Below are 26317 nucleotides of genomic sequence, written 5' to 3'. Positions count from 1 at the left end.
GTCATCCTTTGGTCTATCATAATGACGTTGTGCTTTCATGAGCAATCATGTTTGTTCACAGATCACACACTGGCCCTGATAACGCTCCAATTTATAGTTTTACCTATTTTGCTTTGTTTTTCTTTCACGCATTACTGACATCCCGTTCCTCCTCTATTTATTTATTTATTTATGTATTTTTGTTAAACTTTACAGACCCTGGTAGGAGCGTGATGAGCGCGCGCTTCCGCTTGCCTGCTGGCAGATCCTACAATGTCCGGGCGACGGAGCTGGAGCGAGACAGGCACCACACACAGGTTGTGTGCAACGTACTGCTGCTGGACAACACCGTCCAGGCTTTTAAAGTCGGCGTAAGTACTTCAGTGGAGCTTGACTTTCAGCCTTGAGAAATAATACTCGGTGTTCTGCTCATCCCACATATACATGTTTCTTTTAATTGAAAGACAGAAACAGTAGGGATATAATGACAAACAATTCCTAAACTCGGTTTTGAATTAGAAGATGCACGTTTAATGAATCGAGCCACATGGAATGAACTTTAAAATAGATCAAGTATCGAATCATCTTTTATTGGAGGGATATATCTTTGAAGGTAATCCCACATTAATAGTACTGATAAGTTCCTTCTCATGTACCGTATTTTCACGAGCATTCGGCGCACCGTATGGTTGGGCGCAGTCTCATTAATGGGTGCTATTTCTGTATTTTACACATAGACAACACGCACTGTATCATTGGGCACAGTTTTAAAGTGGTAAAACATATGCCAGCTTAAACATTCGGCATGCGTGCGCGCACGCTAAAAACACGTTAGCTTGAAGCATACGGTAGCAGGCCAAGACATACAGATACAAGCTAAAAACACGTTTTTATAAAGGCAGCAGAAGCAAAACTGAGTTCCATTGTATTTCATTTAGCCATCGTACAATGTACTCACGTTTTTTCGATCAATCATCACCCAGAAATCCATCAAAGTCCTCATCCTCTGTATCAGAAGCAGAGGACTGCACATCCCAGTTGTCATTGAACGCATCACATGCTAAAGTGTGAGTTGCTACGCATTGCCGAGCGGAAAGAAGGAGCAGCAACAGCAAAGTCAACATTTCTCTCGTGTGAAGCTTTCCCACATTTGAAAGTAAAGAACAGAGCGAAACATGGTGGCAGCGCGTGTGTCTGTATAAAGAATTGAACAATTGTGCAAGTACCGTAATCCATCAAAAACGTGGCGTTCCCTCTCATTGTCATGTGGCTCCACAGAAATGATGCCAGCTTTGCCAAAAACTCGAACAACAGTTCAAGCAGACACGTTCGTCCAAGGAGCCACAATCCATTCACAAATTGTGGCGTAACTCGCCCAGCGCTGCTTCTCACTCTTTGTAAAGTTGTTTGCCATCGATCATCCATTGTTCCCATGCCGTTCGCAACTTTACTTTGAACGCCCGGTTGATGCCGATGTCCAGCGGTTGGAGTTCTTTAGTCAAGTCTCCGGGAATAACGAGTTCATTTGCTTGACTTGGTTTTTCACCGCTGCTGTGAGATGGGCACCCATGCCAAAAGCATAACCGAAGGCTTGAAGTTTGAACTGAGATTCGTAGGCGTGTCTCTTTGTCAAATTTATTTTCGGGGGTTCTTAGAAACTAAAACCGACGTTGTTTTGCAACAATGCACATAGCCACACTCTATACAGGTGTTTGTACCTGCTTCGGGCGTCCCTTTAGCGTCCACTTTCACGCCCACCCTTCACTCATTGGCGGACTGCTCCCCCGCATGCCTGTCCTCTCTCACGTCTGCCTTCTCTCTCTCTCTCTCTCTCTCTCTCTCTCTCTCTCTCTCTCTCTCTCTCTCTCTCTCTCTCTCTCTCTCTCTCTCTCTCTCTCCATATATGTATATATACACGCCCACCCTTCACTGATTGGCCGACTCCTTTGCCGCATGCCTGTCCACAGTCACTTCCGCCTTTTCTCTATATAAACAGCGTGTCGGCTGTCAGTCAGGTTTTGGAACTCAGCGCATACACAAGACGCTCCGCATCATAAGGCGTCCTGTCCATTTTGGCGAAAATTTAAGACTTTTAATGGTGCCTTATAGTCGTGAAAATATGGTTTGTAAAATGACAACTCACTGCATCAAAACTGAATCAAATCGTTCCACTTTAAAATCAAATCGGCTTTGAATTGCACCCCATGTGTGAAGATACGTATTGGATTGTCTTTTAATGGTGAGATGCATGCCCCTAAAAACAGTCTTTATCCAAAATGTTTTGACAAGAAGCAAGAATAGATGCATCATGTAAAAATACCAACTACAGTCAATTGAAGAACACAATGTCAAAAACACAAGTATTTTTCAGGAAGCCCATCGAAATACTAGATATACAAAAAGAATCACCCCCATTGCTTTGTAAACATGTTCATGCTTTGCCAACTGTGCAATACAGCCACTTCAGTTGAGTGAGTCTTCCAGACCCGTTGTCTATTTTGACTTGAGAAATGTACTGTATGTTAGTACTTTAGGCGGCACTGATGCATCAAAGTGCTGATTTCTGTGGTTGATTAAAGACAGTCATAAAAGACAGTGACGATGTTGGGTCTTCTGCATGTCTGAGGATGTTTTTCACATTTGCTGCCAGTGAAGCCTCACATAAAAGGAGGTGTCACGTTTGGACCTGACTAATATTACAGCAGTCTGTTACCAGATGCGCAAACATATTCAATTCCCCGTTTGCATCTGTTTTGATACGCCTGCCGAGAATGACTTGCTCATAAGTAAAATCCCCGTTGTGACTCACAAAACATGCACAATTCTTCCAACGACATTACTCCAGCTACATCACTTCCTGTTGTAGACATTGTCCTGTGTATGTTTGAGTGCAGAACGCACACCTGCATGCTCGTGGAAAGCAAATATGCTCTGCTGAAGGGTGTGTCTTTGAATTTCACAATATAGAAGGCTGTCCCGCACTTGTTGTTGATGCAGGTAGTGCTTGGGTGTGTTGCTGAGACCAAGCCTTCGCCTCTGGCTACTGAGCTATTTTCAGTGTCTTCAAAGCGGAATAGCTTGAGGAAGGGAATTTAAATATTATTCAAAATGTCATGTCAAATGCAAAGCACATGAGATTTTTTTTTATCCAAGAAATGCATCCAGCTTCATCCCACAATCACAAAGTAACAAAATGAAAATACATTATTTTGTCCACTCACCCTCTCTGCTTCCTGCTCACGATTCCCCACAATCCCCCTTTCCTGCGTGGAGCTGAATGAATGACTCGGTCTCTGTCAGCGTCATTGATCAGACCCCCGCAGCCGCAGTAACTTCCTGGAAAGACCAGCCATCCTGCGAGCCACAATACTTCTATTGATTCTAGCCTTGACCGGCCTTTATTCTAATGGCGAGTGAAAATCCAGAGGCACATGCTTATTGTCATGGAAACAGAAACAATGCCGCACACGCATGTTGCTTACACAGAGTGATCTGTTGAACCTTTCATTAAGACGTAAAAGGTTCTTTCCACAATGGAGCCTCAAATTATGCCAGTTTGGAAGCACAGTCGGAACCAAAACCAAACCAATCTAAACGCCATGTTGTATCACATGATCTTTGACAATAAAAAATATGTTTCTGGGTTCCAAGTGAGATCTAGATGGCCGTTGCCCAGCCATACCAGTACGGTATCTACAGCAGGGCTCACCAACCTTTTGAAGCTGAGGGCTACTTCTTGGCTGCTGAATAGTGCAGGGCTATCAGTCTGAAATAGCACATGTTCTGAAATTACGTTAAACACGGCACTATTATGTGTTATTATTTGGGCTGGAAAAAAAGTCGGCAAACTCGACCACCAAAATGGTTTCATGCAATAATTTACAGACTATCCTTAAAAAAGTTGAATAATTGATAGGATAATCAATTTTAAAAAGATTAGTTAGTGGTAGCCCTATTAGTAATTGGCATTCATTTTTGCAGATCATGTTCATTAATTTTCACAATGATTATTTAGGAAACAGATAAGTACCCATTTACAACACTATTTCTAAAAATCTTTTCATTTGTTTACATTTTCAAGTGATCACTCATACAACATGCCTAGAAAATTGCAATGCCTCATCTTTGGTGAGCTACATTTGGAACAAGCTCATGGGCTACTTTTGGGGTCCTTGGAGACTAACTGGTGTCCGCATGCACCTCCTTATCCGACAGTGTACATAGTTTATGAGTGCTAGGATTGTGATAGTGGTACATGTTGCCTTTCACACAGATTGTGTCGGGTTCCTGGATCAACTGCTGTTCCCAGGGACTGATAAAAATACGCGGGTCGCATCATAAAAACTACAAGTGACTTGTTGTGACTACCCCTGAGAGGGAAAAGCCTAAAGTCACTTCTATAATATACATGGTGAGATCTAAATCGTTTTCCATTAGTTGATTGTAATTGTAACTTAACATAATCTATTTAGTATGCTTTGGAGGGAGCAGCAAAAGTTGAAGCATGGAGACTCTCTGTCACTGACATTGGAACCCCCAAAGTATCAAAACTATGAGGTGGATGTGCTCACCTTTCCACTAAATTACAATGTTGCGGACACTATTTATATCACCTCACTGAAATAATTTGACTTTAGATAAATTCTATTTTCAGAAAGGAAGAGAAATCTGAACCAATTGATGACCAGAACAGTGATAGAATGGATTGTGTTTGATCTTAGTAGTTCCATTGTACGGTACTGAATAAGATTCAGATTCAGAAAACTTTAAGTAACTTAAAAGCGATTACAATGGAGGCATGCAGAGATTAATATTGCACATTCAGAAGTTAAATGAGGTTCCCAATGAATGAGGTGGTCACATTTTCTTTAAAACTGTAAAAATACAGTTTGTGAACTTTTACACATTTTTTCTGTTGAAATTCATCCATCCATGTACAGTATTCATTCATTTTCTAATCCACTGCTCCTGACTAGGCTCCCAGCTGACCTTGAGCCCATCCTTTTGGTTGAAAGGTAGGGCCTAAACAGGGCACATTCTGGACAACTATTGACTCATATTGAAATCTACAGGAAGGACAATTTGTCACCTTCAATGAACATAACATACATGCTAGGTATGAACGTGAGGCGGATATGCTACCCATTAGTTCACAGTTTGTGGAGATTATCTAAATTAAAAAAAAATGTATATTTTTTTATGGTTAATGGGGGGGATTAAAGATTTTGCCTTGTTTTTTTTTTTTTTGCCAAAAAGTGTGCGTGTGTGTGCGCGCATGTGTGTGTGTGTTTATTTCTTTTTAGTTCTGCGCAGAATAAAAAAGAAGCACTTGAAGCACAGCATTCAGTTGTTTTTATGAAACATGTTATACAAATGTACTTGTATGTAAGTTAATTCTCTCGCAAGTTGCATTTTGGCGTGGTTCAGTGAAGACGAGCCCTCTTGCGTCACAATCTTTTATTTCCACTTGTGGTTCGGATGCCCTCTGTCTCCACGCATTTTATCTGCGCCTCGTCTCCTCACTTTCACGCACGGATACACTATTTGTGTTAGTGATTGTGGTAGGCCGATGAGGCCGAAGAGAACCACAAAAGAGCGTTTGTCTCATCCAGCAGAGTCGTCAGTCACTCCTTTTTTCTTGGCTGCTCTTTTTGTCTTTTTTTTCTCTGTGACTCTCTGTCTTTATACTTTCTTTCAGTCTATGTGCTCCACGCGCACATACACACACACACACAAACTATCTTGCTTGTGTGTTTGTCTTGTGTTACTCTCGCCGTAGTTTCCGTTTGATATCATGCTTAGTTCCAGCCCATCGTCCCTCCAGAACACGAAGTTTGCGCTCAAAGTTTGTTGTTAAAAAAGCAGAAAGAATGCGCGGACATGCTCTCCCTTGTCTTGCCTCGCTTTTCACAATGCACGACTGTTCGCTCCCTTTGCACATTTTCCTCTCATGCTTTTAAGAACCGTCACACTTGTTCCAGCACACATACACTGAGCGGCAGAGGCTTCCCTGTGAAGAAAAAACAACAAGGAGCTCGGAGCGTGTGCACATCTGACTTTGGCAAGCTGCTTCAGACGATGTGGAAGCTGTAAGCACGCCTATGAATAGTCTTAAAAAGGGAAGGAATCCCTTGTGGAAATATGTTTGATGCAAATAGTGTGCCATTTTATATCAGTATCTTTCAGTGTCAAATTGAAAGAGATTAAATACTTTGTATAAAAATGCATTGAAAGAAAGTGTTATTCATGACAAGTGTCAGTAGTTTGAATGGGTTCTGTGTGAATTCTCTGGTGAATCAAAATCTGAATCATACAAAATGTTAATAAGCACTATTTTAAGAATATACAGTAAACCCCATATTTTGCGTTGCTTTTTTAATATAGCGCCTACCAATAGACCCGCACCTTGTGATGTCACACACAGCGCTTGCAGCATGAGGGCAAGCGGCCGAGTGAGATCAACGTCGAGAGGCAAAATAGTCCCGAATTCCGTTGTGTGTTCATAAAAATCGTGAATACCTGTGCTGTTTATGGTCACTCTAATCGGTCAACTAGAGATGAGAAATCTTATTTTGGGATAATGGCAGCGACTCTAAACCAAGGGTGCTAAAAGGAGGAAATTGTGTGTAAGACAAGCACGACGGCTATCAAATCTTTGACATGACCACGTTAGATCATCAAGGATATATGTTCTGATCACTTCATATCAGGTACTGATTTATTTTCATGTACAGTGAGTCATCAGATTAACCTTTGGAACTTGCCTGTTTGCACACCCATTCAAGTTTTACTTTGCATTGTCATTCAATTTTAATCTGTTAACTCATTCATTACCAGCCAATTCTAGACCAAGTCTGAAAAGACGTTTAAAAATGTCTTTGGAAGTGAATGAGTTAATTATGTGGGATTGCAAATTTTATATGTTGATGGAATATCATAGAACATCTTTCGTCAGTCTTGTACACATTTTCACTTGATAATCACCACACTTTAAACATAGACTTGATGTCTACTAAGCGACAAATTTGATGAATGTCACATGAACGAAAAATCTGATGTATTACATTATACTGTATATATTCTGCCCCTTTTCAATTGCAGTCCCAGTGAAGTGATGCGACCTCTTTCCCAAATAATTTTTATCAGGTCCCACCGGTCATAATTCTCAATTGACAGAGAGCCGACTATAATCATATTCATTGTGATATGGCTATGAATCACATCAGTGCACGTTTGTGGATTACTGTTATTACGATTATTTTTTTTTTTCCCGGGTAACCTTGAATTACGTTAACCGCAACACATGATATCCTTTGGACACATACGTTTTGATGTGTCATAAATTGGGAAGTGAAGTGAGCAGTCTGGAAAATATGAGCAGAACACAGACTGTGTTAGTCAGTGTCAGTTGACGCACACGCACACGCACACGCATAAGCACACGCACACGCACACAGGGCTAATAGACGGCTGGGGATCCTTGAGGCCCGCCATAATCAACAAGCCAACTGTCAACTCTCCGCCCGCATGTGCCTTGCTTTGGCAAACTCGTACATGTTCACGGTCACACACTCGGCTGCAAAAGTGTGTCACGAGGGAAGAGGGAGAGAGAGAGGTGGAAGAAAGCAGTAGCTTTGTGAACGTGTGCGTGTGTGTATGCTCCCGCGGGAGCTCTGATGGTGTAGTTGTTGTGACAGTGTGTAACTGTTACACACTCGCACTTGATTTTAGCAAATCAGATGTGAATTTTTGTTTCTCATGTCGTTCCACAGTTTATCTCCTCAGTCTTGCAACTCTTTCTTTGATTGTCAATCAATGAATACTGACAACTACATGGTGCCATATTGACAAACAGTGGGGTTGCATCTTATAATACAGATTTTTCTCCATATGAATGCCTCATTTTGCTTAAGGAAAAAAAACAAAAACAAAAAACTTACCTTTACTCTCGCTATGTACTTGTACACGCACATCCTGATTTGGTTCTGCCATTGATATTTAGCTGCTCATGACAGAAGACAGATGCATAAACAGTGTGGAATTAGACAGTGATGTACATTAATCTAAACAAATTGCCAAAAGTGTCTTTAAATTTGTTATCCAAATAAACTGTGTTTTAATTTTAGCAGTGTTTTGACGATAATGAATGTCTTGGCGGCTTACAATATTCATAACGTTTTGTCTTTAACCTCATAATGTTTCAACTCTATCATTCATATTCAAGTTTGATAAAAGACTGCCTTATAATTCATTACAATCTATTTCCAATTCTTGTCCAAAGTCTCAATAGATATGTTCAGAAAGTAGATTTCAAAGCACATTGCAATTAAGTGCAATTTTGACTGCATGCATCCGTTTACCCTCACCAGCTCTACAGTTACTATACTACACCATCCCTCAGGCTGAGCTTCCCTCCTTGTACATTTTCTCTTGCTAATTGTTGATGAATGAGTTTTCCCCCTGAACGTTAATATCCCAGACAAGTGTGAAGGGGAAATGCTCTTTCCAGCTCCACAGTTTGATACAACGTGGCACTTGCAGTGAAGTTCTACTGACTTAGATATGATTTAATTAGTTCCTCCCGCGTCTTCGTAGCCTCTTGTGATGTTTTACTTGAGGAATTCGGTAACAGCAACAGACAAGGGCATGCCTCAGAGATCTGCAAAGGAACGTGTGCCTTTTTTAAAAGGCAATTTTGTGTCCCAGTTGTACAAACAAATTTTCAGATTCTGATTTTTAATGTATTTTCTGCATTGTGTCCCTATCTGCAGAAGTCTGATCATGGGCAGGTCTTGCAAGATGCTGTCTTCAAGCACCTGGAGCTGACTGAAAGAGACTACTTTGGCCTGCACTTGGCAGATGACTCTTCGGATGTTCCGGTCAGTGTCATGTTTGGATAATCCAGGAGTGTGTGTTTATATGAACATGCGTGTGGTTCAGTTGGCTTGTTGGCCATTTTTTTTTTCTTTCCGAAATACAGGCAGTGTTGAAATGAACGCTCTTTAATTTCAGTGCACAATGACTTAAGAAGTGTCTGTAAAACTCTTTCAGTTTGTATTCAAATTATTCTTATTAAGGTAGCGACAATAACTGCACTCAAAGAATATTACAAATAATAATTACTGTTTTTTTACAAACGCATCGCAAATAAACCCTAATGAGGCCCCTTGAGGGGCAAGTCAGAGAGTGCTTCCTTCAAGATGTAAGGTAGAACATGTTCGCAGAAGTGAGACTGCATCGCTTGGCCCTCTGTGTTGCAAACATCTTCAAATTAAGTCAATCCAAAAGACTTTTTTTTCTCTTTTCACTGTAACTTTTAGAATTAATTGTACTCATCAGTGTAGTTTAAATGCTAAAACTGTCTTTACTTGCATAAAAATGGATGCCCTTTTCACTTCCTTACTTATTTTAACTACATGTTTTTTTGTTATTGCGTTTTCAATTTTGGTTTGTCTTGTGTCATGACTCTGCAATAAACTAATAAAATTGTTAACATCCATTCACATGCCAACCTTATATCCATTCTGACCATATATGTCAAACATTTAGCAATTTCATTTATGCGGTATGCAAGTTTGTTTCTATCGTCGCTCACAGTGTTTGCATATTTCTAATTGTTGTGTATGTCCGTGCATGTGTGGGGCCAGCGGTGAATAATTTAGGTGATGTAGTCATGCTGTGGAAGCGTTATGGTGTCTCTAAGTGTCTCTCAATCAATATTTTACAGCGCTGGCTGGATCCCAACAAGCCCATCAGGAAGCAGTTAAAAAGTAGGTGAAATCCACAACATAGCACTTTAACCAAGCACCTCAGACAGTTTTCCAAGCAGTCACTCATACCAGGTTCTCCGAAATTGCCCCGAAATTCAGACTTCATCAGCTGGTTGAAGCTGTAATCTGTAGTCCGGCTTTAGCCAGTGAATGTTGCAAATCTGCTCTTCACCTCCAGCAAAATTACCCAGTCCACATGATCTGTGTTTTCAAATCTTAAATCTGCCTTAAGCGATGATTAAACTCCATTTCAACTCTGCTCTTGTATTTTCTAGTGAGTAATTTAGATTTTGTAACGTCAAGCTTTGAAACAATCAAGCACACTTTTGATTCATTGAGATCTGTAGTCCCGCAGCACTGCTTGAACTTTGTTTTAACTGTGGCTTTTTTATTGTCTCATCAAGGAGTGTTTTATTTGATACAGCACGTTGTCTGGAAGCACGCTTGTTTTATGCGTTTACCGATTTTGTCATCTTTTATCTTCATTATTGGATGGCAGCGTGGCGGAATTTAGAAATGTACAGTCCATAATGTCACTATTGCCCACTTACTCAGCATTAACCCACTTTTACCATTTCTGCATTTCAAATTGTAAAAATAGATGTTACGATTTTTTCTTTTTTTGAGTGTGGCTATTCTTGAATGCATTTTTACTGTTCAATATAGCACAGTTTTGGCAGTGGTCCTATTTCGCAGCGAGAAAAAAAAAAAGCCAAATGCTATCATAGTACCATGCAGTGAAAAAAAACAGTTTAGCATTGGCACCGGGCCCAAAATTATATCCAAATCGGATCAATTTGATGTTTTTTCACAAATTGTTAATTTTGGTCCTTGCGTGGGTACAGTCACGTTTGTTATTTTACAAATTATTCACTACTCTTTAAGTATTGTTAAGGTAAAAAAAAGTATGAACAACCTACATCAATCAGAGTTAAAATGATAAATTCTAAACATTAAATATAATGATAAATCGGAACTAAGTTGATAAATAGAGAAAGGTATTGAAATATCCATTATGAATACAAGAGAAAATTGACACAAGAGTGCCAGGGTGTGGATGTATATAATCCCGATACAAACTAAAAGTTGTAAAAATGTCATTTTTAAGGGTAAAGTATGAGCCTGAATGGAGACTTCTTTCTTCTTACTTTTTTCTTTTCTGATTGATATAAAAATGATTTAGTCGATATAAACGCATAACGAGGTAGGACTAGATAAGTTTTTTACTTCTTCCTACTCCCTTGAACATAATAACTGTGTTGAATGAAGACTGATTTTTTTTCTTTTTACTTTTTTATCTACCTTATTTTCTGTCAAATTATTATTGATAATGGCCCAAGAAATATGCTTATTTTTATGGGTAGGCTTCCTGAACAGTGACGGTTTTCAGAAGATGCGAAGATTCAGCCAAACGCCGGTGATACTGGCTTTTACTTCTCTTTTGTCAGATTGAAACCCTGAATATTGCAGTACTGTGATGTGTTAATTTGGCCCCGCAATATAAATATTCTACCCCCTGTCTTGTATATAGCTGTTAGGTTAAATCAGTCAACTGCATTATGCCATCTTAAGCATATGTTTTAGTCTTTAAGATCAGCTCTCTCCTCTAACCCTTTTTCATGTTCCTCCCAGGAGGCTCACCTCACAACTTAAGCTTCAGAGTCAAATTTTTTGTGACTGATCCCAGCAAACTTCAGGAGGAATACACTCGGTAAGATCTTTTATTATTTTGTTCAGTTGTTATAAGGACTAATGACATGGGTCCTTCGTTTATGGCTGAGTTAGATTCCAATGGCTCAGACATTCATTCATTCATTCATCTTCCGTACCGCTTGATCCTCACTAGGGTCGCGGGGGGTGCTGGAGCCCATCCCAGCCGTCTCCGGGCAGTAGGCGGGGGACACCCTGAATCGGTTGCCAGCCAATCGCAGGGCACACATAGACGAACAACCATCCACGCTCACACTCACACCTAGGGACAATTTAGAGTGTTCAATCAGCCTGCCATGGATATTTTTGGAATGCGGGAGGAAACCGGAGCACCCGGAGAAAACCCACGCAGGCCCGGGGAGAACATGCAAACTCCACACAGGGAGGCCGGAGCTGGAATCGAACCCGGTACCTCTGCACTGTGAAGCCGACGTGCTAACCACTGGACTACCGGGCCGCCCTTTGGCTCAGACATAACCTGTATTATTAAACTCACCAAAGGAATCATCAATCGAATATATATTTTTTTGTCATATAAGTTCTGATTGTTTTAATAATTTGTGGCCCTATATGTCCTTGCTTCATGAATTTATACTATCGATGTACCGCTAAGTCCTAACAATTCCACACAAAGTCATATATTGCTTCTGTGGAACAATACGATATGATAAATTCGATATGATAAAGGTGATTTCGATACGATATTTTGATACGCTAACATAGCCTTTCTGTACATGAACAGACAAGAGCGAAGAATGAATGCAAGTTTATTAAAAAAAATAACATTGAAAGTTAAAAAATAAATGGCCATTGGAAATTTTGCGCATTAAATTATTTCATGATTTATATTGATTAAATATTCAATAACTTGTTTCCAGTGCTTATCAATGTAGTTTGATCGAGGCACAGACATATCAATAGATCAATTAAATAGATATACCATTAAGTCCCATATAGAAACTGATTTTATTCATCACAGCGAAGCAATCACATGAGATGGAGTGATATCACATCTGTGATTCAATCGTAGGCAAGAGGGTGTAGGTATTCTCGTGGTAATGATAATTTGATGAAACCTCCTAGTGTCCTCTCTGTCGGGGCCAAAATGCTGTTCAATCAGTCATCTCGTGTCTTTTTCTCTTCAGGTACCAGTATTTTCTTCAGATCAAGCAGGACATATTAACTGGAAGGTGAGTTTGATGGCTTTGTGCAGGCTGATCAGTATGCTTCTGGTAAAAGTGGACACTGTGTGTAGTTGCATGGTCTAAAACTAATTTCGGAACATTGGTATCATGAGCTCATCGTTTGTCGTTTTCGTTCATGATTTTTCTCACATTTCAATATCACGTTGAGAGGAATCTCCCTTGTGTAAAAATAACTGTGATCTTCTTTGGATGGCTCCAAAACTAAATTCTGGCTGTGAACAGTAACACAAGTAAGTGTGTTTACGTGTATGCTTGGGTGCCTGTTGTCTTTCGTCCTCCAGATTGCCCTGTCCTCACAACACAGCTGCACTCTTGGCTTCCTATGCTGTTCAATGTAAGTAGTGCTCCCTGGATACACTCACTCTTCATTATGATTGAAATCCAATTCATTAAACCTCTCTTTATGTACACACAACATAATGGCTGTGGTTGGTCCAGTGCCCTTATGGCTGCTGCTCACAAGCCATTACTATTCAATTAAACTGCGGTCTGTTATTAAGGGCACTGCACAGTTTTGAAATCCTCACTGATGCACATTTAACTCAGTGGCCATGAGAGGGAGGACTGACATTCACAGTCTGCTTATTATGTAATGAAATTGTGCTTTGTTTTTTTTTTAAATCTGACTCTGCTTCAAAGTAGCAGTGTGTAAGTAGTGTAATTTTTGGTCTTCACCGGAGCTGCTTCGCTGTCCAACCGTGATGCAGTACATATTTCACAAAATACTCCAAAGTATTAGGAATGGAGGACTTCTTACTTGTCCTTGTAGTGACGCTTTGTTTTTAAATGTTGTAATTAAGGAGACTCTTTGTTTAACAAATACATTAGGAATTTCTTTTTTATATCAATTAAGATTTCACTATGACAGCGTGGCCATATAGGTCGTACTGGTTTCATGCTAAATGTTCAGTATGATCTTAAAATAGATCATTATACTGGTATGCATCATTATACTGGTATGCATGCAAAATGTTTGAATGTTTGACCATACTTACACCTCAGTTTCATTATTCTTACAATTTCATGATGACTGATTGATTCTGATGAGAACGCCAAAGGCTCTTGATCGTGGTATTTACCGATTTTCCATACACATTTATTTTTTCAAAACCAGCTACACTAATTTGTCGCCTTATGCTTGGAAAGTACATAAAGATTTCATTCTACAGTCATTAATCCAGCAGATACTGTACATGTACTAGAAAAATATGTATGTAAGTATTGACTGCATTTACAAACATTCACAGTAGACGTGTCGGTCTATCGAGTAATAATCTCAGATCAATACTTATATACTACTTGCTTTTCTGTGGGCTGGTACAGATTTACATCTGTACACACACGCATTAAACTGCATTCACACTGATATGCTTTTGCATTAGATTCGTAATTAATGACACGTCCATTTTGCGTGATCACCCAACATCTACAAATGAAAAACTAAAGATTGCTATTTATACATATTTTCTCTTGTCTCTTTTTATTTGGCAATATACTTTTTCAGGTGAAAGCAAAATTTCATTCCCCATTTATTGCGCAGCACCTATCACAGGGAGCCTTAATTGTACTTTACTGCAGCATGTTTATCAGCCAGCTGTTTGTGATGCGCTGTAGCACAGGAAACTACCAGAGTCATCTGTTTGTGGCTCATAGCCCCCTTACCCCCTCCCCACATGCTCTGATTTTGTGGGTATTCACATAATATAGGTCAGAAAGGAGATTTGGCCTACTGCTCAGACATCGTTACACTACCACTTTTTACATGGAACAACTCAAACACACTCCGTGGCTCAATTTTCACTTCACTCTGTGCCAGCCAGATTATGCAGATAAATGTTTGCCTTGGGAAGAAAAGGGCTGGAAGCAGCTGCATATGCTGCTAATTCAGCACGCTCAGTCCATGTGCCAGTACTGATCAAGCTAAATCCCGCATTAAAGCCTCATTCTCATACGCTCGTTTACAATTTACAAAATGGTATCACAAATCCTGCGCATACCGTTAAAGCGGGGCATATTTGTTTTCATATTCAAAATCAATAGCATGAGATTCGGACTGAATTTCAATTATTAATTGATATTTCACCATGATGAAATCTAAATTTCGACAACACCCAACTACACACGTAATATGATGAATATTACTTTTGCAGTGTAAATGCTGGGTTTATTCCATAGCTATATTTATATTTAGCTCTAAAACTGAATCAATACCGTGTGTACATCCAGCACGTAAGGTATTATGTGCTTGTAAAAGATGTTTGCAATATTTTGCTTTTTATCTAATTTTGCTACACAAAAAGCATGGTATCATTAGATTGGGTGCACCAAATGAAACATTGGCGGCATGAGTTTTGACAGTAGAGGGGGAGTCAAAACATTGTCAGAATTTGTGTCAAAGGTGAACCGGGCACTAAATTACCATCAGCACATACAAATCCATCATCTGAAATGGAGAGCTTAACAGCTTGTTTACGCTTTGCTGCTCATTATTGAAAGCCTGAGCTGATGCTGGCTGAACTGAACTGTTTTGAAGTAATAAGTACAACCAACACTGTTCCAAGACTTCAGCGATCGACTGTACATGGAATTCTCCCTGGAGTTATATGCACATCAATAAGCAGGAGGGCTGGAATTGATTTTTTTTTGTCAATATGCTTAAGCTGCAGATGTGTAGGTTAGTCCGGGGACTACTTGAGCGAATTGATGCTTTTCAACTTCAAGTGTGAGCTATCGAGCTAATGGCTTTGGGAATTTGATCCGCGCCACCTTCCTCCGATGGCTATGAAAGAGAGAAAAGAGGGAGCAATCCCCCCCGCCCCCACCCCCAGACATTTTTCTTCCTGAAAAAAATGAACACTTTCGTTCTTTATATTAAAAAATTCAATCGAAATCAAACAGTTAACATTGCTTTGTTGTTGGATAATAAGTCAAAGACATTCACGATTGAACCTGTAGTCATTGTGCAGTCAGTAAGTATTATTACTAAGTTTAGCTCAGTTAAAATTACACATGCTGCACCAAAAAAAAGTGTCAACTGTTTTTGCCAAGTAAGATGGTTTATTTTATGCTTGTATGTGATTCATTTATTATTTGCAGGCCGCTTATTTTGGGGAGTGTTTTTCCAGGTTCATAATTGTCACTTGAACCATGCCGAGTAGAGCAGAATATATATACACTTCCAGTTAAATACAAGATGAATGCATCTGACATTATTATTGTTGGCCAAGGGAAAATAAAGCGTGGATGATGACATCATGCTATTTTTACAAAATATGCAAATTGCAGCTGAGAAATTGACATTGGATCCATGTCGCCCTCTGTGTTGTAGCTGAATTGGGGGACTACAATGAGACTGAGCATCCTCTGGGCTATCTGTCTGAGTATTGTTTCATCCCCAACCCACCTCAAGATTTCCATAAGGAGGTCGCCAAACATCACCATCAACACAGGTAAATGCGGAGGAGAGCGGTGGAAATTTGATTTGATTTTAGTCCTTGAAAATTCATCGTCGGATCAAGTGTTGTAGTATACCTTTTCTTCTCCTTTCCTCATATTGCAGTGTGTTATTCAATCTACAAGGCTATTTGTTACACTGTATTCATGAATTCTGCCATCAATTTGTGAACTACTTATGTGCACACACGTTCACAGATGCTCTCGCTAGGCTCGCTCATGTTATACCACTGCTTTATGTGACGTTCACCCAGCTACTTTTTTTGTTTTGTTTTCCTCTGGCTCTTCCTTTCCTTCACCATATGTCTTATTCGTTAACACACCCACACACACACACTTATCCTTCCTACAATGTCACCACACCTCTCCCCTTGCTCCACCATCACTGATCCTTGCCTGTATTTTTACTCGACTCTTTGACCCCCCCTTTCTCTCTCCCAGTGGTCTATCTCCTGCCCAGTCGGAGTTTAATTATCTGAACACAGCACGCACGCTAGAGCTCTACGGGGTAGAGCTGCACTATGCAAGAGTAAGTAAAGTTTGATCTACTAATGCCTGTGTGTGTGCTTGTTTTTCTGTTTATCTAGGTCCCACCCCCTAAGCAAATGGCATATGGCCTGTGAGACAGTATGTCTGCACCTCGTGCTCCGTTTCTTCATAAAGATCAGAGCAAGATAACTTTGCCTGCATGCTGTTGTGGTGATTTAGGTCTCAGTCCACTGGTTCGAGCAACATTACATATAACATGCCAGTTGCTGTATCAGCTGAGTAGTCAAGTGTCCAAGCAAAACTGAGGTTGGAGTTGCTGTTGGGATAGTCACGCAATACAGAATGTATTAACTCAATCACTGCCCTGAACGTTTATATTCAAGAGTCAACTTGAATCCTACCTGTTTATCTCTTCCATCCATCTTATCTGTGAAGTTGAGATTTGTAAACCACTGTCATGACTAACAAATTCTTATAAATGGTTACGTTGCATTACTTTAAATTTGAGATCAGCACGGGTTTTGAGTAGAAGAGAAAGACGAGAGGGGGAATCTCAATTATAAGGGAGAGAAATGTCAACACGTTGGAAGTTGGATAAGTCTAGGCCCCTCAGACTTAAACAGAGTTCCTAAATGTATTCCATAAACATGAGTATAAATGTAACTGAATGTAACAAAATGTAATGTAAAATAAATAACTTTATTTTACATTTTAATTAAAATTAATGTTAAATGCTGTAGCGCTTACCTTATTACTTATTGAAGTAAATAACTATTTGCATAGATGTACCAAAAATGTTTGCTTTTTTTCCTATTGTATCATAAATCTTTTTAATTTGTAAGACATTAACATTACTCCATAAATGGATGATCCAAGTGAATAAATAAAAATCATCGAACACCAGTTGTGACATTAACTTGAACGTGTTCAAAACTTAGGTCACAGTTGAGAGGAACAGAATAAGATAAGATAAGATATCCTTTATTCGTCCCACACTGGGGAAATTTACATATGTACATACATTAATAACGATACAACCAACAATTGTGAGCTACTTAGAACATGAGACAGATGGAATATTTTACAAAAACAAATGGCTGCATACTGCATGTGTATGTTTTCGGGATGTACCTGTTCAAAGACCTTCAGTATGCAGTGCTGAAAAAGACTGAGGTTTCGTGCAATCCCTTCAGCCACAATGCATTTAGCTTTCACTGCCTCATTGTTTTCAGTTGTGGCTTTTGTGAACACGTTCTGCTGCAATCGCAGGTTGCCTTTTAATTCGTAGACAATTGGTTGGTTTTCTTGAAGGCTTATTTTGGCTCAGTGTTTGGTGTCAAAATGCCAATGTCGATTGTACTCAGACAACTAATATTGCCTCATAACACAACAGCATACCTTTTAATTTTCTCTTTGAAGCACAAAGATGCATGTTCATTCTTTCTTGAAACTGCCTTCCATCTGTATCCATTTTAGTCTTGTTGGACATTTTTCGATCATTGTTTGCATTTCTCAGTTCCACTTGTTTGGAAAATCGCATTGATGTGAATACCTACACTGCAATCTCTTGGTGGCATGTTGTCACTTTGCAGGTATCACGCTTTGTGTGAGATTTAGTTTTTGGTCAACACACGCTTGAGACTTACTTATCTGAAGACACCCAGGCCTTTTAAGCGATCCCAGGCCACATTCAGTGACATGGCAGGGCAAATGTGGCCCTTGGGCCTTGAGTTTGACACCTGGCTTACATTGTCACAGGGCACTTGTCACAAGAAGGCATGCTCATTTATCACCATGTTTTTGTTTTACGGTTATTACAATTAGTGTTTTTCATCCACTCCATTGTACATTGAGGAGAGCCCTAGTTTGTGCCTTGCGCTCGGCAAGCCACCAGTCCAACTTGTTCCATGTCTCTCATCCAAAGTCAGCTGGGGTAGCCTCCAGCTCATCACCAACCCTGACGATGATGAGCACTGTAGTGAAAGGAGGGATGAATAAATGGATTCTGATTTAGACAAGTAATACTGCTCTATCCTTGGACTTATTTAGCTATGCAGCTGAACAGTGGTTGACTACAAGGATAAAATGCTTTGTATCAAATGGAGGATCAGGACAGAGCCTTTAAATTGTGGATAAATTCTTCAGTGGGCAGATTAAAAAAAGCCTCCATTTAGTTGTCAAAGAAGAGACTATACTTGTCGGAGTAGCTTTCTCAGGGTTACTAAACCTGAACCCACTCAAGGTATCCGGCTGTTTTCTCTCACAAGCATCCACTCTTGTTTTGAGTCAGGTGTATTCACACAGAGGCGCCTCTGTTTCCAACACTGCATTGGTTGCTTTGAAACACTGCCCAAGAATGTCTCAAAAATGTATTTCCCTCCCATCCGCAGTCCTTCTCCGTTTTTGTCTTTTCTGACGCTCGGTACTTGTGCCTCAAAATACAAACTCTGTTTTCCGTTTTTTTTTTTTTTTTCCAGGATCAGAGTAACACAGAGATACTCATTGGAGTGATGTCTGCTGGCGTTATAATTTATAAGAACAGGGTACGGATCAACTATTTCCCATGGTAAGTGACACACGCGCTCGTACACACATGCAAACACACACAATTTATTTACCTAGGCAGCAACATTCTTTTTTCTGGTGACATCTGTGCTGAGCGTGGGGAGTAACTGTGTGACTGTTTGGCATGCCATATGTTTATATCCCCCGATTGATGTTCCAAGTCAAATTGAGTTTGAATCGTATAGATGCCAAACATGGACACTCACGGTCTTGGACAAAAATTGCACTTTTTTGTAATCATGTCCCTTTGGAAAATCCTGAGGTATCAATCATATTGGAGAGCAGCTTCTCAAAGAGGCCCAAATGGGGCATGTTACCTAATTATTTTGTGTATGGTGATACAGTGTAAGACGTTGGGATATATCAAGGCGCAGGTTGTTATGAGCGTAAATATCCTGGAGAGATTTCGTTACATTGGCAGTGACATTTATTCTTCTAGGGACTGTGATCATGAGGTAAGCAGACAACTGGGCTGGGCACGGGAGGAATAAAATCGCTAAACCGGAAGGTTCGGCATTCCATATATCTTTATCCACGGCTGAAGTTCCAAGTCTTTAGAATTGTGTTCCTCCCACTGCTTCTTTAAGAGTGTGATATCAAGTATCTGAGAAAACTCCTCTGGTGTATATAGAAGGTATGGGACGACAGCTTCTCACAAACCCACATGGGGCATGAACTTGAATAATTTGTGAATGTCAGCAAAGCCACGACAAACACACACTTTTCAGTGGCCAGTCTTGCTTGTCTGTGTCTGAGCCTCTCTGTTTATGACCCCGAGGACACCCGGGGAACACTTGAGATGAGATAAGACACATGTGACCGGGGGCTGTAGCAACCAGTGTGTTAGCTGCGCTGTGAGTCACTTACGGTGTAATGGTTCAATTGCTTGACCGTCATGGCAGAATGAACGTGATTCCCTCAGTGACGGTATGAATATGAGTATGAAATGTTGTCCGTCTCTATTTGTTGCCCTGCGATTGAGGGGCAGCCTGTCTTGTGGGTAGCCTGCCTTTTCCCCACTGTCAAGTGGGGTAGACACACTCAACAGAATAAATAAGTGCAATAGAAAAAGGATGGATGGGTGGTCACTAGGCAGGATTCCTTGATTGACACTTGTGCATACTCCCAAACCTTACCTGGCCTAACCTGTCGGGACTTTGCCACTAGTTGTTGGTAGTCAGGCAAATAGATTTAGAACGTTGCACGTGGTAAGTGTTGTTTATAACAGAAGCTCCCTTATTTAGTGTGATAACTGCTCATATTCTTGCTTGATATACAGAAGAATTATGAACTGACGTCACAGTTGAAAGACATTCAAGCACAATGCTACGTGACTCAATGTGAAGCGTGATCGTGGCTCTGCTCTGTTATACTCTGTGGCCAAGAGCAGAGGACCTGCCAACTCCAGAAGCGTGTGGATAAGGGAGCAGTACTTTGTTTGAAAAATCAAATTCCTTTGATTTATTCACACTGGGCACTCCTTATTGCCCAAGACCATTCCTGGCAACTCCTCCAGACCCGTTCACTCTTTTGTCTTTGTAATGTTGGCTTTTGTTTTAACGAGGGGAAAAAAAAAAATCATTTACCCCCCCAGATAAAAATCTGCTAATTTGGGGAATCAAATGGTAGATTTTGTTGCTACAACTCCACCTGAACTGCCTCCAAGAATCCTTGTTGATAATAAATGTACTGTGGGACATTTTGATGACCTCTCACATAGTAGTTGAGGTCGCTGTTAGCATTTAACTCGCCTTCACCCCTTATTTTTTACCCCATCTCAATTATGTTGCTGATTTTATCTGAGTTTTATCATCTTCCTGTGTTGTACCAAATTTCTTAGAAATATTGAAACATCTCACTGCCCTTCTCACTATGTTCCATGTAGTCTGCGTTGTACCAAATTTCTTAGAAATATTGAAACATCTCACTGCCCTTCTCACTGTGTTCCATGTAGTCTGTGTGTGCAGTTTCATAGCAAGTGACAAAAGCACAATCCGTCTACATTTAGAGTCCCTTTAGCCCGTTAGCATTCGCGGAGAGAAAATAGTCTCTCATTTCCATTGCATTTTTTGTTTCTGATTTGATATCAATTGTGTTACAGAAGTTAGGGCTCCTTCGTTTGCCATGATCTTATACTGTAATTTCCTTTCCTCTTTGACAGATTGTTCAATTTCCTTATTCTGAATTGTATTCAAAAAAATTGATTCAAAAATTGAGTGAGAAATTCAGAACTCTTTCAGTTTTTTACAATTTCTCTGAGAGAAAAGCCAAAGGCACACTTAGATGGGCATGAGTCATGCTCAACCTCGGCATGTGTGTGCATGTGATATATATTTAGCAGGGGGTGGTGAGTCAGAGTAGCAACAGAGCTCTAGGAAGGAATTATGTTACTCTGCTGCTTATCAGCGCACCTCCCATAGTGTGCACTCATCTGAGTTGAACATAAGGTTATAACACATGCATATTAATGTCACTGCATTGGGTTAATGTAATTATTCTTATTTTTACAAAGGCACCAAGTTAGCAAGACATTTCTATTTGTAGTCTTGTTTCTTCTGAGAATGTCTTTTACTGGAAAGTAAAATTGGTACTGCACGAAATACTGAACTGAATTGAAAGTCAAAGTGAATTATGAATTGTAAATTGAATTCAATCGGGTCCAAGTGAATCGAATCAAATCAATTTTGGACAATTGAGTTGATACCCAGCCCTAAAAACGGTAGAATACGACGCTGGGGATTAGCTGTCCTCATTACAAGCTTCGCTGACACCAAGCTATCATATCTTGTTGTACAGCCAAACTAACAGAATAACACCCCACAATTATGTTTACTGGCCCATTCGGTATGTAAAAATCATTAAATTACCATCCATCCATCCATCCATCATCTACCGCTTATCCGGGGCCGGGTCGCGGGGGCAACAGCTTTACGAGGGAAGCCCAGACTTCCCTCTCCCTAGCTACTTCTTCCAGCTCTCCCCGGGGGATCCCGAGTCATTCCCAGGCAAGCTGGGTGACATAGTCTCTCCAGCGTGTCCTGGGTCTTCCTCGGGGTCTCCTCCCGGTGGGACATGACCGGAACACCTCACCGGGGAGGCGCTCAGGAGGCATCCGAATCGGATGCCCAAGCCACCTCATCTGGCTCCTCTCGATGTGGAGGAGAAGCGGCTCGACTCGGAGCCCCTCCCGGATGACTGAGCTTCTCACCTTATCTCTAAGGGAGAGCCCGGACACCCTGCGGAGAAAACTCATTTCGGCCACTTGTAACCGGCACCATAAATAATTGTTTGGTGGACCACCTCCTCTGAGGCGCTGCAATGGAGATTTCCACATTGACTAACTGAGCCAGGTTGCTGTCGCGCTTTCTTTATTTGAATGGCGTTTCACACGATTCTAACATTGCATAGCATCACATTATGTGTTAAATGTTGCCCACTCGACACACATTGCTGCCTGGTCATCCTGGAAGAGGGATTTCCCCATCTGCTGGCTCCCTCTCACGCAGTGGTTCTTAACTTGGGTTTGATCGAACCCCAGGGGTTCGGTGAATCAGTCTCAGGGGTTCGACAGAGCCTGGAGGTTAAAACACACCCGACTCAACATGTACATTAGTTATGACACACTCGCTTGGCCATCACCATCACTGACTGGTTCATTTTGTGCACAATTACAAAAAACTATATACTTATACTAATTGTGTTTACTTTTTTCTATTATTAATGTTTTTTTATGTCATGATTTTGTAAAAATTCATATTTTTATTTTTCATTAGTGAAAAGGTCGGTGAATGTGCATATGAACTGGTTGGGTTCGCCACCTCTAACAAGGTTTAGAACCACTGCTCTCAAGGTTTCTTATTTTCCCTCAAAAGGTTTTTTTTTTTTGTTGGTGGTGTTTTTTGTTTTTAGTTTTTTCTTCCCCATCCTGTGTATTCAGATCAGGCGGATGTCATATTAACATCAGTCAACTGTGGGCTTGTGAAGCCCTTTGAAATGCTTGTGTGATAGAAGGAGCCATCTTACCACTAGAGCAGGGGTCGGCAACCCAAAATGTTGAAAGAGCCATATAGGACAAAAAAAACGAAACAAAAAACAAATATGTCTGGAGCCGCAAAAAAAAAAAATAAAAGCCTTCTATAAAACTTACAATGAAGGTAATGTAGGTAGGAGACTGGACTGTCTCAGAATTGTTTGTTATATACTCCTTTGTTGTGTGTTCACAAACTCCCCCATAGTATTTCTTTAGTGATTTCCTCGCTTCATTTTCTGTTTTGGTGCATTATTTTCACTTTTTAGTGTCAGTAAAGTGATCATTAATTTTCGTTTTTTGGAGGCTGTCTTTGAACGCCTCTTGAGTCGAACGAGAAGTGACAAAGCATGGAGTCGGACGCAGACGTGTCTGTGTTTGTCGAGACTTAAAAGCATAAACATAGTGTACGTTTTTAAGAACTAACACCACAGCTCTCTCTTTTCGGCGCTGCAACATGTATCTATATCTATTTGAGCTATGTTAGCGTACTTTCAAAATCTTTTTCCATTTTCAAACATTTTTTATAAAGCGTCAGAGAGCTCAGTGTGCGTGTGCGCTACCTTAGTTAAAATTGCATTGCCTTTGCAAGGTGTTCTCTGTCTGATACAGTATGTATCAGACTGTAAAATAGATTGCTGAACTTTCGCTGGTAGACTACTAAGTGGTCTATGCCCCACCTGCTGTCTCTCATCTCTCATAGGCCTTGAATGTGCAACTGGAACGAACTGATGGCAATCCACACTACAGTATGATTCAGTCAGACAGTAGCACAAAAGGTCATTCAGCCATTTTGGCTTACAATGAAAGTTCTTATTTCTCTGCGGGATCTGTGCCCACTGTCATGCCCATTGGGGTCTCAGTCAGAACATTTAGTTTCTTTGCCCCTACACCCTCCCAACCCCTCCTGCATTTTGCTTTTAAAAAACAATCAGCTCGTGACTGTCTTATTTTAAGCGCTGTGAAACCTGATGTGGCGTGCCGTGTTGCACTGATCCAAATCTGCCACACTACTTAAATGCTTCTTCCTTGGCCCATGCTCCTTTTTTGGGGGGCAGAAGGGGGTAATCCTGCCCACAAATAAACAGTTCTTTTTGTATTTCAGTATAACCGACCTTAAAATAACAAATTCCAAAAGAAGTGTTTTCTTTTTACACTCGACAACAGAGACACTCAACTCTTGTCATTTCTTTCCTCCAGGTTGAAAATAGTGAAAATATCCTTCAAGTGCAAGCAGTTCTTCATACAGTTGAGGAGAGAGGCGGTAAGTGTTTAAAAACACTACACACAAAAATTGTTTCATTACTGATTTCAAATGTGGAATACAGGCTGCGGCCACCTTCTGGTATGGAACAGTATTGTATTGTACGTCATGAACGTTAGTCAATTTATGCTGCACAGTAGTTTTGTAGAAAAACAATTACTGATTGTACTTGTTCTTTGCATCTGCGTAAAGTTCTCCAATGTTAACAAGTTACAGGTTCTCACAGCAACCTTGCTATGATTGTCTCATTATCAGAATTAATCTACATTGTGCTATTTGTAAGCCACCTCCCCGTTTTATTCAAATTGTGACAAGCTTTCGCATGCCTCAATTCATGACTGTTGGAAACAGCCATGAATACGGTAACCACATGCAAATTCAATTGCATAATATGATCAGTTGATTATTAGGATTCCCTCATAGAACATCTTAGGTAGGGGACAACAAATGTGACTACTTTTTGATCTAGCCTATCTAGATCTAGTCTGTAAACCAACATAATCTGTAATATACTGTACATAATTGCTATTATTATTATTATTATTCCATTGTGCAATTCAAATGTGACTTCCAGCTGCTTTTTAACAGTCTCTCCTGGGGTTTCAGATGTAAGTAAAAGTAATAACAAAGGCCACAGATGTTTTTAATAGTTTTATATTTCTGATTGTTTGCCTTTTGTTCCCTTCATCTACTCAATGTCAACAGAATGTACTTAAAACCAGCGTATTTGATTTGTAATGTACCTTTATCACCGCAGCGATTAAATATTTATGTGTTTTCGCCGTTCTAAGCTGTCCTCCGAGGGCAACAATTACTCTGATGTGGCCTGGATGAAAACAAGCTTGACACAAGTTTGAGCGGTTTCTTTTAGCTCATAGATTCTCTGTGACATCTAAGCAAGATGTCACATACTTTCCATTGTATCGCTCCAACAAAGGCATCTACACTCTCACACTGTACAGTATATTTCTTTTACCTTGAGAAACTGGCATTTTTCTTGTGCCAGAGACATTAACTTCCTGTGTATGTTATGAAATGGTAACACTTTGTCTCTTTGTAATTGGCCAAATAGTGGGCTTGGTCCTTTGTGTGAGTCAGCATCCGATATACATGTTATTCTTATGACTGTCTCCATCTTTTCCTTCCACTCAGACCGAGACCCGAGAGACGCTACTTGGTTTCAACATGGTGAACTACCGGGCCTGTAAGAACCTGTGGAAGGCCTGTGTGGAGCACCACACCTTCTTCCGCCTCGAACGACCCATCCCGCTACAGAAGAATTTCTTTTCCCATTACTTCACCCTGGGCTCAAAGTTTCGTTACTGGTACGAAGAAGCGTGAGACATTCAACACACGAATAGTCCCAAGCGTGTTGACTTCACAGCGGGGTTTTGACAAATGGAGGTGTACATGTATTATTTGAGAGACACATAGTTGTTTCACTTCATTTTTATGGACTAAAACACTAGATGGCTCATGGGCACCTTGCATGCTACCTTCCCCCAAATATCTCTGCTAAATTATTCATGGCTAACCCGAAAATGGATTTTCAACCTGCAGAATATGTTTGGTTTGATGTTTTGTCTATAAAATTCCATTTTAAATAATAACTGGTAAATACATTTTTAAGACGATATATACCACTGTGCCTTTGTAGCATAATTTAATAAAAGGGTTAACTTAATGAGGGACTTAAATACCCAGATTTTTTAAAAGTTCTTTTAGTTTGATGGCATTCTATTGTTTGTTATTGTTCCACGTAGCGGGAGGACGGAGGTTCAATCTGTACAGTACGGCAAGGAGAAATGCATCAAGGACAGAGTGTTTGCGAGGTAGTTACCCTGTCTTCCAAGTT

The 26317-nt window shown here is 40.3% G+C and overlaps 1 protein-coding gene across 2 annotated transcripts in view; it reads left to right on the top strand.

The window, feature by feature from the left end:
* ptpn4a (protein tyrosine phosphatase non-receptor type 4a) overlaps nt 1–26317 on the top strand; it is a 64555-nt gene that overhangs the window by 23870 nt on the left and 14368 nt on the right. For both annotated transcript variants that reach the window (XR_007965238.1, XM_052081445.1), the window contains exons 2-13: nt 196–350; nt 8751–8858; nt 9707–9749; nt 11382–11460; nt 12605–12649; nt 12946–12998; nt 15993–16113; nt 16559–16646; nt 19084–19172; nt 24399–24462; nt 25615–25787; nt 26226–26294. Coding sequence is in view for 1 of the 2 variants with exons in the window: in XM_052081445.1 (XP_051937405.1) it covers nt 213–350; nt 8751–8858; nt 9707–9749; nt 11382–11460; nt 12605–12649; nt 12946–12998; nt 15993–16113; nt 16559–16646; nt 19084–19172; nt 24399–24462; nt 25615–25787; nt 26226–26294 (1070 nt within the window). In the remaining variant the exon portion in view is untranslated. The remainder of the gene's footprint in view (nt 1–195; nt 351–8750; nt 8859–9706; nt 9750–11381; nt 11461–12604; nt 12650–12945; nt 12999–15992; nt 16114–16558; nt 16647–19083; nt 19173–24398; nt 24463–25614; nt 25788–26225; nt 26295–26317) is intronic.

The sequence above is a fragment of the Hippocampus zosterae genome, chromosome 12, assembly GCF_025434085.1.
Source record: "Hippocampus zosterae strain Florida chromosome 12, ASM2543408v3, whole genome shotgun sequence".
Lineage (NCBI taxonomy): Eukaryota > Metazoa > Chordata > Actinopteri > Syngnathiformes > Syngnathidae > Hippocampus > Hippocampus zosterae.
Note: the sequence above shows the minus strand (reverse complement) of the source record. Positions and strands in the feature narration are given on the sequence as shown.